Source organism: Falco rusticolus, chromosome Z (genome assembly GCF_015220075.1).
Source record: "Falco rusticolus isolate bFalRus1 chromosome Z, bFalRus1.pri, whole genome shotgun sequence".
NCBI lineage: Eukaryota > Metazoa > Chordata > Aves > Falconiformes > Falconidae > Falco > Falco rusticolus.
The window spans coordinates 49,579,973-49,594,933 of NC_051210.1; the positions used below are offsets into that span (position 1 = coordinate 49,579,973).

At 38.2% G+C, this 14,961-nt stretch overlaps 1 protein-coding gene across 1 annotated transcript in view; it reads left to right on the forward strand.

Moving 5' to 3' along the window:
- The window catches only part of BNC2 (basonuclin 2), a 226,529-nt gene that overhangs the window by 123,049 nt on the left and 88,519 nt on the right, over nucleotides 1-14,961 (forward strand). Inside the window, exon 3 of the mRNA XM_037373711.1 lies at nucleotides 5,158-5,393. Within this exon, the coding sequence (XP_037229608.1) occupies nucleotides 5,158-5,393 (236 nt within the window). The remainder of the gene's footprint in view (nucleotides 1-5,157; nucleotides 5,394-14,961) is intronic.

The window sequence follows — 14,961 nt, forward strand, 5'->3', positions numbered from 1 at the left end:
AAATCTGGAGTGGGACTATTTCAGAGCCCAAATGTAAAACTGAAATGGAAAGAGTTCCATAATGACCTGTATATTCCAACCTATGGACTTCTTTGTGGTGTTCTGAGATACACAGCCAGGCAAATCAGCTGAGAGAAAGGGTTTCACTAGACCTTTTCATCCCTCTCTATGATACCTAAATACTTATCTAGGACCAGGAAATTGGCAAGAGGTATGTGTTTTTACAAACCCGATTACATTGAAAACTAAGATATTTTAAATTCTTTTATATTCAGTAAAGGCAAAATGTCATGCTTTCATTGTAACTATTAAAAAAAGAATGAGACCTCTAAAATACAAAATTAATCACTGCATACTTCTATTTCTTTTGCTCAACAAAAATGGAATGCTTTTCTTTAAAAAAAAAGCATGGCTTTGGCTTTGGTTTACCTTGCCTACTGCACATTGGGAATGAAGGGGTCTAAGGTCCGTGGGACCCATGAAATAGCTACAGTATAGATGAAATGAAAGATTTTCTTTCTACTTCTATCTTTGCTAATTTCAGAGTTAGATAAGAAAACCAGTGCTGAAAATTTCCTAATTCATGTACTAATTATCCAATCAGTCATTTTGGGTGTTGAAGACAATCTTCTTTAACGTCTTCTACTTCTTTGTCATCCTTTTTTGCCCCCCTTTTACAAAAGTTAAAATTCCTGAAAGAAGTACTTGAAATTTAGAATTTACCATGGAAATACTACTTAGCTGTATGCTGTTGTAGTAAAACACAAGGACCTTTTTAGGATGTTCCACAAAATTCCTAAGTATATGATTTTAAGATTCGTTAGATCTCTTTTTCCTCTGTCAGTGAACAGCTTTTCACTCACACTGAAGTAAAGAATATCAGGCTATCAGGGCAGTCCTAAGAATTGAATATGCTATTAAAAGGTAACCTTCTTAATTTAAGCACTTAGTGGAAACCAACATAGTCATGTTTTCAGAAAAGATTGTGCAGGTTACAACCAAAAAGTCACAAACATGTTAAGACTTTTCTGGGTGAACTTTTGAGTGCACTGAAAGAAGCGTGAATACCTCATGCTGCACCAGGAAGGGACTTTTAATGCATGGCTTATGATATTCAGTCACTGATATCTTAATAAGGACACATCTGTTTATGTCATTTTGCTGGTATGATAAAACTCATTCTTTTATATTGCATGTTTCGTCTTGAAGTCTTCTAAGCACTTGTGAAATCATACACTGCTGCAGATACTGTTGAATGTATTCACCTGAGAAACAGCATTGTTCATTAGCATATAGGAATTGAACCAATAGTTTAGCACAGAAATGTGAGGAATGCATTATTCACATGAAATCAGATGGGCAATTCAGGAATTTTTTGTGAGATTTGGCAAGAAGGCTAAAGTTAGTACTCTTGTCCTTACAGAAAACCCAACAGTGACACTCAAGTCCTTCTTTTATCTCTTATTTGAAAAAAGTATGTGTCTAACAACATAAATGGCTTCTTGAATCCACCTAAAACACTGGCATTAGTTCACTAATGATACCAGAGGAGAAATCAGAAGTACTACAGAAAGCAACTTCTGTCAACTGTTTCCTTTAGCAATCTCTTTTAAAGAAAAAAGAACAAATTACAAATAGTGAAAAGTTTCATCCTCCTGCCAAGTGCAAGGGGGTTCAATAATCGATGATCTGATAGAATGTCAGATGTTTCCATGCTATTATTTCTCATATGGGTGCAAGTGCATTTCCTTTCTCTTAATGTAGAATTTTTTTTTTTTTTTTTTTTTTTGCGGTATCATGAGGTCTGTCTTCAGTTTGCAAATGTTCTTACACACCCATGCAAAAATGCATGCTTTGTTGTGTTGTAAGTTACACATTTCTGTGCGTATCCTGACTTGTACTTCAAAAGGATGAAATTCACTGCTTATTTGTTTATTACATAATGTGCAGAATAAGACCACAAATCAAAATTGGAGATAATTTCACTGTCACTTGAAATGTTAATTCAGCAGCAGACTAATTCTTATTTGTCTGTGTGTGTGTTTTGAGAAGTGGTCGTGTATAGATAATTTTACTTGAAACAAATGTTGCGGATAAATGGAATAGTACAGGATAGCTTGTGAAAATTTCTGTCCATTGGTCAAAGAGTGTGTTTAGCAATTTAAAAGGACCTTTTTAGTATTTCTTGTTTTCACTTCTGTTTCAGCTAGGCCTTTCCAAAGCTATTATCCTCAGAGTGGTCAAATTACATGAAGTGGGTAAATGTCCACAGAGTTTTGTCATCTCATTCTAGTTAGTAGTTTTATAACTCATTCAATAGTCTTTAGATAAAAACATCTTACAGTCATTCTGTCTTGGGCCAAAGTAGAATCATGACCTTAAAATCTTCAGCAAGCCAAGTCTTCTTTAGCTGGAGGAACTTCCTTTTCGTCACTGCAGCCATAGGTTTTACTCTTAAGTAAAGAGAAACAAAGACAAATATTAAGATGTATGAGCAGTACAGTATGATACAGTGATTAAAAAGCATTGAGTATTCAGAAAACATTCATTCATGTCTTTAATCCAGTCTGAATTTGTATGAACTTGGAGAAGGCAGTTAACTTCTTCGGACCCTATCTCATTCTGCAAGACTGAAGGTGGAAAGCTCAAAATGATCCAGATCTACTTAATTATTTTGTCTGGTAGAAGGTGTTACATCTGTTAACACTAATATTATTTACAGCATTCTTATGGCAAGTATTAGTAGTATTTTTTTTTTAATATTAGCATTTTATTGTATTTTACTCCTTCCAAATGGTTGGTCTGCCCCCCCAGGTACACATATATATGCAGCACAACCTGCACACTAACAAAATCAATTTTCTAGCCTTTCCACCTGAGTACTTTGATGACACATCTGTTATGGTAGTAGCAAAATAACCATGTTACAAAAATACCATACATAAAGGGGGGGGGGGGGGGGAAGGGGGAAGTGTGTGTGTGGGGAGTACTTGACCTGGTTCATCTTTAAGCAAATCCCATTCATTAGACCTTGTAAATAAAAAAGTCCCACATTCAGTCCCACATGATGAAGCCTGTATAGCTGAAGTTCTTTGGAAGAAGAGCTTTTAGAAGAAAAATTGCACCCTTCACATTCTGCAGTATAAATGTCCTGTGGAGAGACATAGGACTGCAGTCCCTAGGCTTGCCAATTCCTTATCTTTTTTGAACGTTAAATTAATATTTAAAGCTATTTATTCAAAGTTGACTTAATCACTAGAATAGGAAAGATCAGACAAATCAGTTGCAAGAAGTGAAGTATGAGGAAACCAGAACTCTTTGACAAAGTATTCCTTGGAGTAAATGTGTTGAATGAAGCCAGCGAGTAAATGATAAGGGCCTTTGCGCTCTGGATGTAAGAAAGCAATTTATCAAGAGTACATGAACTCTCCAGTGACCATAAGCCACGAAGAAACCAAAGTAGAGGAGAAGTCCCTATAAAATTATTTTAAATGCTCAGAAAGTTTTGTTTTAAAAAAGCAGTGAGAAGCTTAGGTGCTGCAACATAGTCCATAAAATGGAAAGAAAATTCAATTTAAACATTGATACTCAGTAAAGTGTGTGATGTCATGTGCAATTCCATCATATTTAACTTCACAAGGGGATAAGTTACCTTCATTCTGCAAACCTCCCCTCCCCTCATCTCTATTCACATCACAGTGAATAACATGAAATTCACACAGAAGGGTAAAACAAACTAACCTGCTCAAGTAGCAGAGAATTCTTGACAGAATTTATGGTAAATCAGGGGAGTAAGTTTTAATGTTTTTAAAAGGCTGGAGTTCAGAGTGTATCTGTTTGGTTTTTTCCCCCTAGAGGTTAAATCTCAAACCTTTAAGAGTCCAAATCAATTTTGCTTACCTTCAGTTTTGGTCATCAGTTAACCATAAATTTTCTGTAATTTCTTTATGAATATTGTAGTCTCTGGGGCTCAGCTGAGCACCCTTCTGCTGTAGGAATCACAGTTAATTGTGACCTTTGGAAACTAGGCCTGTTTTGGCCTGCATCTGTGAAAAAGAGTCGCTCGATGACGAGTGGTTTTTCTCAGGGGTCAGTACTGGGACCAGTGCAGTTTAGTATCTTCGTCAATGACGTAGACAGTGGGACTGAGCACACCCTTAGTAGATTGCCGATGACACCAAGCTGAGTGGTGCAGTCAACATGCCTGAGGGACAGGATGCCATCCAGAGGGATGGGCCCATGTGAACATTATGAGATTCCACAAGGCCAAGTGCAAGGTCCTGCACCTGGGTCAGGGCAACCCACAGTATCAATACAGGCTGGGAGATGGAGGAATTGAGAGCAGCCCTGTGGAGAAGGACTTGGGGACACTGATGGATGAAAAGCTGGACTTGAGCTGACAATGTGTGTTCAGAGCCCACAAAGCCAACTGTATTCTGTGCTGCATGAAAAGTAGCATGGCCAAAAGGTCGAGGGAGGTGGTTTTCACCCTCTGCTATGAGAGGTGAGACCCCACATGGAGCACTGCATCCAGCTCTGGAGTCCTCAGCACAGGAAAGACATGGACCTGTTGGAGTGAGTCTGGAGGAGGGCCACAAAAATGATCAGAGGGCTGGAACACCTCTATTATGAGGACCGGCTGAGAGAGTTGGGGTTTCTCAGCCTGGAGAGGAGAAAGGTCTGGGAGAGAGCCTTTCAGTACTTAAAGGGGCTTATAAGAAAGATGGGGACAGACTTTTTTTGTAGCAACAGGACAAGGAGTAATGATTTTAAACTAAAAGAGAGTTGTATTAGATGAGATATAAGGAATAAGTTTTTTTACGATGAGGGTGTTGAAACACTGGAATAGGTTGCCTAGAGAGGTGGTAGCTGCCCCATTCCAGGCAACATTCAGGGTTAGGTTGGATGGGGCTCTGAGCAACCTGATCTAGTTGAAGATGGCCCTGCTTATTGCAGGGGGGCTGAATGAGATGACATTTAAAGGTCCCTTCCAATGCAAACCATTCTGTGATTCTATGACTCTGTGAATCATCCACGTGATACTCCTCTGGAGAATAAGTGCATCTGCCAAATTCATTATGTTTAGATAATCCCTTGGGATAGTTTTCTTGTCTTTTCTTTTAGCTCTTCTCTTATACTTAATTCCTTTTGTTTCAGCCTTGGACAAGCTTAGTACTCAACACCTCTACCACCCAACCCAAGTGGAGATTGTGCAGTCCAATGTTGTGTTTGACATCAGCAGTCTGATGCTTTACGGTACTCAGGCTGTGCCTGTGAGGCTGAAGATACTACTTGACCGACTCTTCAGTGTACTGAAGCAAGAGGAGGTGTTGCATATTCTACATGGCTTAGGCTGGACACTTCGAGACTACGTTCGAGGCTACATCCTTCAGGTAGGAAATAAAGCAAAGTATGTTTCCAAACCCAGTTAACTAGTGACCATGCACCCAAAGAGGTAGAAGGATATGGAGTAAATTTAGTGTGGCATGTTGAAGACTAATGATGGTGTTGGCAAAATAAAATACTTGATTTTTCCTAAGCTAAAAATATGCGCGTTCCTTCGTACCGTTAGTATTTATTTGTACTTGCTTACCCTTATTGTAGGAAATACCTTAAATACTGCAAATACTGAAGTTAGCTAGCTGCATGCCTGATTTGGTCAAAGGCAACTGGCAGGTTTTCAAGGGCTACTGTTTGACTTAAGAAACTAAGATCCAAGTCACCAGCTCCTTCATCTTTTATTTCCTTCTTTAGCAAAGTATCTTACAATGTGTAGATAAAATGGGAGTTGTGATCATGGTTGTGTTGGGAAGTATCCTTACAGGATAATGTATAAACAGGAAAATCCTGTTTATAAGGCCATTTCAAAAAGGTGGCTTTAAATAAAATGTTATATACAGATTGGTTAAGGTAAGCAAACAAAATATAAAATAAGTAAACAAGAGATGCACAGGCTAGCTTTATGAGTATGGTCATGGATTCATATAGTTGCTTATCTGAGGAATTTCATCATCTGTGGGTTCCAAAGTGAGTTATCACATTTTATAGACTATCTCTGATTAAGAATCTAATACTATGTTTCTTAGTTCTGTTAATTGCTACTGACTTTGTGGGAGCTCTGCATCATCTAGAAGTCACCCAGTTATTGAAGTGGACATGGCTGAAAAACTTCAAAAATTCTAGTTTCTGATTTATTTCTTTACTTTCTTAGGCAATGACAGCGTGCTTGGCCCTATACAGAAAATACAGGAATCTTTATTCCTGCTCTGAGGAATTCTGACTGTATTTTTTAATTCCTCTTCAATTTACTGTCTTTCATGAGAAAGAAGTAAATTAGCCTTATGTAATTATATGGAAATCTTCATGTTCTGCATTCTTAAATATTTTCTTAAATGCTCCATACACAGATTTTTTCACAGAAAAGTGTTCTGAATTGTAGAACAGATCTAGAGAAAGCGTAATATAAGGTTATTACTTTAATAATGAGATCCTATTATTCTTATGAGGCTATATAAAGAATGGAGCTCTTTAATTGTTTTAGGATTCTCTCAGGCATCTATTTTGTAAAAGCTGAATGTTACACATATTCAAATACAATAGAATAATTTTTTTCCATTACCAGTCTAAAACTTACATGTAAGTATATACCCATTATATTTAAACAGTAGATATCTACAGATTTTTTATTATATATATGGATGGATATGTATTTATATGTATTGCATTTAATAGGTAATTTAGATACAGATCAATAAAAAGATTAGAAATATGTACTGTAATGGCATTGTATGCATATTGCATCATATTTTAGATTCCTGGATTCTCAATGCTACTGATCAACAGGGCTGAAGAAATAAAATTTGCAGAGGCATACATGTAAAGAAATTCATCCTTTCTAAGATATAACATCAGAAAATTGCTGTTTACAAAATGTGATTAATAGGTGTATTATATTATAAGTATAGAATGTAATTCAGTGTCCCTTACAGACAAGACAACTTACTGAAATCAGTAGTTTTCTTGTTTGGAAGGTCATAGAATCAGGCTCATATTGATTTTGTTTTAAGTATCTGTTGGAATGATCTTCATATATGCAAGAATGTATTGTAATATAATTACAAAGAGTTTTATACAGAATGAGATTGTGACCTGTAAAGGCCTATAATACACCATCAGGTCTGAGTTCAGTTTATCTGGCTAAAGCTCAATCACATCGTAGCCCGCAAGGCATGAATTTTACCATTACTACATTCAACAACAATATATTGAATATTATGTCAGTTAACAGAAAACAATTACCAATGGAAGTTAAGGGCAACCATTACAGTCTTGCCACATATTGACTTGGTTAGCACTCAGCTGTGGATTGTGTTGGTGGATGAATGAAGACCTATGTAAGTGTAGTCAAGCCTGCCTGTTAGTTTAGCTCTAACTTCAAAGAATCACAGACTGGTCAAGGTTAGAAGGGATTCATCTTGTCCAACCCCTGTCGCCAGGCAGCACCACCTAGAGCTTATTGCCCAGGACCATGTCTGGATGGCTTTTGAATAGCTCCAAGGATGGAGCCTCCAAAACTTCTATGGGAAAAAAAAATGCATTTTGTTTCCATTAAAGCTAGGAAGTTGAGTATATAGCAGAAACTGCTTAGTAAAACATATATGAAGAGAAATCTTTGGAAAATTAATCCAATCTATGATAATAAAAAGGTCTTGTTTCAAAAGTAACTCTACTGCATCTATCTGATAAAAAGGAGAAAAGAGACACATGCAGGGAAATTTGAAAGGAAAAGTGTAATAACAGTAGAACAGTGAAAGTACCTACAGAATTACAGGTAATGCCTCCTTCAAGCAAAAGGTGTTGTTCCATGAAACTTGTCATTATAGAACTGGAATTCTTCACAGAATTGTCTGAGGCATGCAAACTCAGCTTTTCCACACAAAAAGCTTCTGACAAAATGCTGTGAGCCTCCTATAGCAGAACTAGATGTATCAAGTACCAAAATAAACAATCCAGAATATCACAGAGTTATGGTATTGTTGGTAGACTGTCATGCAGTGAATTTAGAAAGATCTGACTCTCAGTCTGGAAATATAGTTCTTTTTTAACTTGTTTGTGCAAACTTGTCTAAGTTACAACCTAGTCCAGGCAGTGCTGGGAAGTTTACCATACATTCATACATATTCATTGTACATCAAATACACAAATATATATGTCTAGGAAAATGTATAAATTTGCTATAATGCTATAGTTAGAGAAGCATAAACCAGTAAACTAGCTTGTTTGTTTCTGTTCTGATAAAAATAACAATTTTAACTTGTAACTTGACAAAATCATGGTTATCGCGGTTGGGGGGGGGAGGGGCATGAATGGCAAAGGAAGTTTAGTAGCTTTGGGAACACTTGCTCAGAAATACAGAACTTACTTGGAACGTACAGACCTTGTACTCTTAAGTCTCTTCTGCAAGGACTACGAAAAGTACCAGAACAGGAAAACGGAATGATTGTGACAGATCCCAGAATACTTAACCCTGGTTCAGGTTCCAGTATACAAGAGATTTTACAACCTGGTACAAAGTTGGTGGTTTATGCCTTGGGAAGGTCTGAGACATCAATCTGTGCTGAATTTTCTCTTAATCATGATGTAAATGTGAAAATACTTTTAAACATTTTCCCTAAATGGAGTTTTCTGAAAGGTGGGGGAAAAAAAAAAAGGATCTTACGGCAGATTTATTCTTTCAAAATCAATTATTTTAGTATTTCCAGATATTTTCTTTTCTGTTCAAGATCCATAACAAATCTCCTCTTCCCATGAAAAAAGAAAATACTTTTTCTCAGTAACTTTTGAGAAAAACCTCATCATTGGCTCCACTCAAGAAACAAGAGAAACGGTGCCTTTCCGATTTATGTAGGAGTGATGCAAGGTGGGTGGGATTATTTGTAATACCCTTATTTGGACTAATAATATTTCTAAATAGCAAATTAAAAAGCAGTGGACAGAGAAAAATGCAGTATTTATTGCTGCATTTGGTGGATGCATTAATGGAGCACAAGAAGTGAAGGAACCCTGAAGCCAGCCGAGGTAATGTGATACACCACCTTTCGCATTTGGGCACAGTCACAGCATTGCCAGTAATGGCTGAAAGGCATTAAGACCTGGCAAGCTTTCTCTGGTCTCTGTGCAATAAACCTAGTTTCTGGTGAATAGATACCTATCTTTGACATGTCAGTGAGTGACAATTTGATCAGCAGTCTCACCAGATTGCTCACAGGATTAACGATTTGGAGAAGGAGTTGTTCTCTCCTCTTTAGAAGTAATCCCCCAAAAAAGCCATACTGCATAGGGAAGCTTCCTGGACTGTGTCTGCTCCATGGGCATCCAGAGCACTTCAGTTTCTGGGCTTGTTTATCTGGTACCTATCTCAAGGAAATAAGTTATTGTATTTGGTGTGGAGCTGTTGGTGAGCCTGTAGGTTTTCTTTTTGGGAAGGGCCAACACAACAATTCTCTCTACATGATGAGAAATAATTCTGTCAACAACCGTAGCTGTTTTGGATCAGATTCTGCACCTGCTACTCAAATAGATGTGATTAGTGGCTCTATTGATAGGGTGAAGTTACTTTTGCTATAAAGAACAGCTCAGATGTGAGTAAGTCTCCAGCCCTGTTCTGGTTCCAGCGGAGCTGAGTGAAGAGGTAACTTTGCCAGCTGTTCTCCTCTGCTCCACCACCAGGATAATGCTTTACCCTGCCCATTTGCTAGTGTAGCTACATGTGTAATCGCTCCCTAGCCAGGTTCTCTCTAAACAAGCCAGGGTAGAAAAGTCTTCCTGCTAAACATATGCAAGTTAACTCTGATTATTCTGAGGGGAAGGGGCTAGAGAGCAATTATGCCACTAGCAGTGAACAGCTGGGGCATTCAGCTTTTACACTGGTCCAGCTGCAGATGACAGGACATGTGGCCATAAACTGACTCTGCAAATAGTGATTCAGTGTTTTGAGTAACAGCTCAACACTTTTTCAACTGTTTTGTGATCAAATAGTTGTATTCCCTTAGTGCAAAAGAGGAAAATAAATATTGTCTTTACAGTGCAAACTAGGAAGCAGAGGCACAGAAAATTGGCAGAATCAGGCAAAGGGGCTAGACCTAGGATTCCCACTCTTTACCATTGTTCCCTCAAAAAGAGTAGATTATAGTCAGTAGCTCATAGGCAGTGTCTTGGCTGCCAGACTCTCTGGTGCCACTCACAGCTATGAGCAATAAAAAAATAATAATCCATAAAACCAAAATCAAAACTAAAGCCAGCTGGAAGAGTATGGGTAGCCTATTGGCCCAAAAGGTGACTCACTGACAAAAGTTCATGCACTGGACTAATCCTAAATGAAGTTTTTTTCCGTGGCAATATCAATGCAGAAATTCAAAATCATTAGATAACATTTTCTGCTTTGGGAAGACTGGAAATGGGAGTGTGATACATTTCCTGCCTCTGTGGTTTCACTGTCAAGACTGCTAGTTTTAAAAGTAAGACAAAAATCTGAAATTAATGACATCCTCTGCCACTGCTGACTTGGGCTTGTGTGCTTCTTTGCCCACAGATCACCAACACAATCCATACTTTATGAATTTAGTTAACTCTTCAGATGATGATCAAGAGGGACTGTGGTTTATCCTCCTATTGCAGCACTGGTTCTGTAGGGCTAAAACAACTGTTGAGCAAGAACAGCTGTTTCAGTCACTGAAGTCAGCTAAGAATAAACTCTCAGAAGGAAATTCAGACATTTTCTCAAAAGACAACATCCCATTAACTAAAACAAACTAATTCAAATTGTGAAATACATAGTGCAGGTTAAATAATCCACTTCTGAAATTTTAAAATAAAAATTTGTTAGATACATTCTCAAATCACATGCTCACACGTATTGATGTTATACTTGACTGACAATTCCTCAAATTTTGTAAAATATAGTTGCTCTTGGTGGAATGGGTTGTTTTCATTTGCTATCCTAGTTTACCGGAACCAGATTGTTCATGAACACCATTCTTACCCCCAGATTAGGTCAAGATATTTGGGGAGAGACCTTAGAAAGAAATTCGAGCATCCTTAATAATAATGCTCTTAATTTCTTTTCTGTTCTTTCTCTGAGTAATCCCTTAGTACCTCATCCCTTCTAAGCAGGTGAAATATTAAACATATGCACAGATGAAAATTGCTTTACTGTTCTTAAAATTAAATATTACCCACCATTGGCTTGTCTGTGGAGGATTTCAGAAAAGCATGGGTTCTGTTGCTGTCTGACCTCTTTTAGAGACTCTAGAGTCTCAGTTTTCCAATCTGTACTCATTTGCCTCCTTTTAAGATATTTGAACTTTTGTTACAGAGCCCAAGTGCAAGGGCTACTTAATTATACAGCTTGTCAAACAGCCTCCATTGGAAGGAATATTAAAAAGAATTATTTAGTTAAAAATATTAAAAAGAAAACAAACAAACATCAGCTCTGAGGAGATCAGCTTTTCCAAGGTAGACAACTGGTGTCAGGTCATTGTAGTGATGATATACTTTCAGTTCAATGTAGTCTGCTATGATCACAAGTCACGTGAAGTTTCTATCATGGTTTATTTTTTTTTCCCAAGTGCCATCAGTTGATTTACTGTTTTTTTCTTTTCTAACAAGAACACCTTTAAAGTGTTGGTATGCTCTATTATTCATGATGAAGAAAATTAAGAGAAATAGTCTATCGAATTCTGATATGGATGGAAAAAAAAAAGTTTAGTCTTGCAGCCCGGTGAAAGTTTGATGACAATTATGCACCATTAGTACAATAAAAAATATGTTTTGCATGTGAAATTTGTGCATTTATTTAATTGAGAATGCTTCTCATTTCTCATTGGTCTGTTTGTCAATCTCTTAATTAATACTTTGAGCTTGTTCAGCTGTTACCATTGGAGGACTTCCATGCATTTTAAGCAGCATTTACTTAGTCTTTCTATGTCTCTATGAGTAGTATGGCCATTTTTTGCATAGAAAAACTGATGCAGATAAAGGTTAAGAAGTTTATCTGGTGAAGACTGTAACAAAGCCAAGGTACAACCAATGTCTTTCACATGTAAGGTTGTATCTCCCATAACTTCCACCCACATTTAATTACTTTATAATGAACAGAGAGTTACCGTTTTACAGCTTTATTTACCTCTTTCAGCCTTGTTAGATACATTTCTCTCTTGTGTTTTCTTTTCTCCCTTGTAATTATTGTTTAACACTAACATGCATCCTTTTGTTATGACATTATTTTTCAACAGTGGCCCTCAGAGGGACCAAGGCTCAAAGATGGGTAACATTTATCGAGACTTCTACTCTCTCAGTACAGATGGGATTTAAATCTGGGTCTCTTTAGTATGTGCCTTGCCTTTTTCTTGTTCTTTGTGCCTGTCTGTTTACTCCTCCCTCTCTTTCTGCTCCAACTTTGATATTCTGTTGCCATTGCCTCCCACCCACCCCCCTGCCCCATTTTTCTTGCTTATCTTCCCTTTTCAGCCTCACCTCAATTTCACTGCCCTTCCTTCTCTGATTTTGCCACTTTAGCACAAAGAGATGGAAAGGGTGTGTTAGATGAGGTGTCCATCTCCTGAGTTTTCCATTCTTCCCACAACATCACTGCATGCTAATATTTGCAGCTGTGACTGTCTGGAAGAGTTTCTCTTCTCACATGTGAGCCAGTTTAGCATGACTCCCCTGCACTTCTGTGGAACAGAGATTCTCTGCTATGCCTCTTGCTCTTTTGCATTCATCTTAGCTGTACTAAGCTAGGAGTGACTATCCTGTGACAGCTTTAAACAGAGGATAGAAAAAGCTCAGATAAACCTTTAAGGACTGAAGAGGGAGACAGGAAACATCACAACAGCTGAGCCAGAGGGAAGCATTTGGGGTGGGGTGGGGGGATGGGGGGTGGAGGTAGTTGTGCAAAGCAGTGCCACTTGTTCTGCGGTGTGAAGTACTTTCAGATTTCCTCTGTATCTATATTCTCTGTATTCATCTCCCTGCTTTTTTGGTGCCATACCTCTAATAGTAACATGCTAGTAATCACACTAGTACTGCATGACTTTATTTATCATGATCGTTAGCACTTGAACTGAGAAAGAGTAAAAATAATGTCCAAAGAGTTTGATGGCTCTTCTGAATGCCACCAGGACAAGTTACATGACAACAGATGTCTCAGTAACATGCAAAGATCATTTGGATTTCCAGAATATGTGCAGCTGGAGAGCTGTGCTATTGCTGCTCTGTGTCTTGCATCTTGCAGGGGTAATGAAGCAGAGGGCTGTATAACCCCTGGTGATCAGCAGCGGTATACATGATGCTAGTTCTTAATGACTACGATGAAATAGTCAGTCTTTATAACCATAGTATTTCCCATGGCTTAGAAATGCGAAGATGGCCTTTTTAATGGCAAACATTTTTGGCTGTCAAAGGCCAAAAGGAAAAAAAGAGAGAAAGAGAAGGAGCACGCGAGAGAGACTTTTGTGTAGCTGTGTTTCTCCTATCTGGAATGTATACTGTTTACAGTACTGGGGGTGAGAAGCCGTGATTCCACTGACTGATGTAGTTTCACACAGCTGGACACAGCTACTGGGATGCAGAGCATGGAAATGGCTGTTACTGAAGGTCTGTCAGGCATATGCCGGGACTGTGTGTGCTTGCTTTCTAAAATGGAGCCGAAAATCTCTTCACCTGCCAAGGCTTGAGTTCATGGTCCTGTGTTTCTCTTGTGATAGCTGATGAAATCACAAACACCTAAAGCAGAGTGGGGGATGCAGGAGGTGGGAGGAATAGTTCACTCCCTAGGCTGTTTTAGGTGTGAGTGATGCCATCAAGCATTGCAGGAGAAACACAGCCCTGAACTTGGGTCTTGGCAGGTAAGCCAAGGAGGAAACTATTTCCAGCTTTCTTGCTTCAGAATGTGTTTGAATTTCTATTAACCGTTTATGATCACAGAAGTTTTTCCATGAAATATGTATATATGTGTGTGTATATATGCACCTACTTAAATAATCTATAAATTTTATTTATAGATTTTGAGTGTGTATGTTTGTGTGTGTTGAAAGTCTCTGGTTTTGAGACTGATTGTGAATGAGGGGAAGGGAGAGAAGAGCTTTCCTCCTAGCCTGGAAAATATTTTTTCTTGCTGACAATGCCATGCTGAAACCTGTATCGGAACATATCCAGCACTATGTCAAAGAAATACAACCATTGAGTTGAGGATGGGGTCTTGGGGTTACTGTCCATCTCAATTTTCTTGTAATAAATGCAGTGACCTCTTATAAAATAAAGAAAACAAAAGGGCATAAAGCTATTGATTGCAGGGAAATGTGTGTCTGCATGTGGAGGGGAGAGAGTTGTGCCAAGAATCCAAGGAATTAACATCAGTCTTCTCACAACATACAGCTCAGATATTAGAACTTCTGCTTTTTATAGACTACTCTCTTCAGAGAGGACCTTAGGCTGAATTCAAATCATGGCTCTGGAGGTGATAAGGTTGTGATATTAACCATTCAGCTACACATCAATGGAGAATAATTAAATTGGAAAGTATGGAGTCCAAACCATGACACGCTAATGGATTTAAGATTATTCCTAGTTTAGACACCTTTTGCTCTGAGTATAGAGGTGGTTTTGATTGTCTGTGTATCAGCACTGGCTTCAAGCACTTCTGAAATTTAGGCCCACAGACACTTAGGAATCAGGAAGGGCCACAGAGAATCAAACTTGTCATCTGTCCAGCATCAGTTGACCAAAGGATCTCAAGAGGACTTCTTTCCCTTGCAGCACTGATCTTTCAACGAGGTGCTAGTGCCTGTCCTGAGCAATAACAAGGAATAACAGTGAAGTGTGAGTGACTCTTACTAGGAGGAGTAAATGTCATTAGCACTTAATGCTGCCTTCTAGGCAGTAAGAGCACAGCGTGGAATG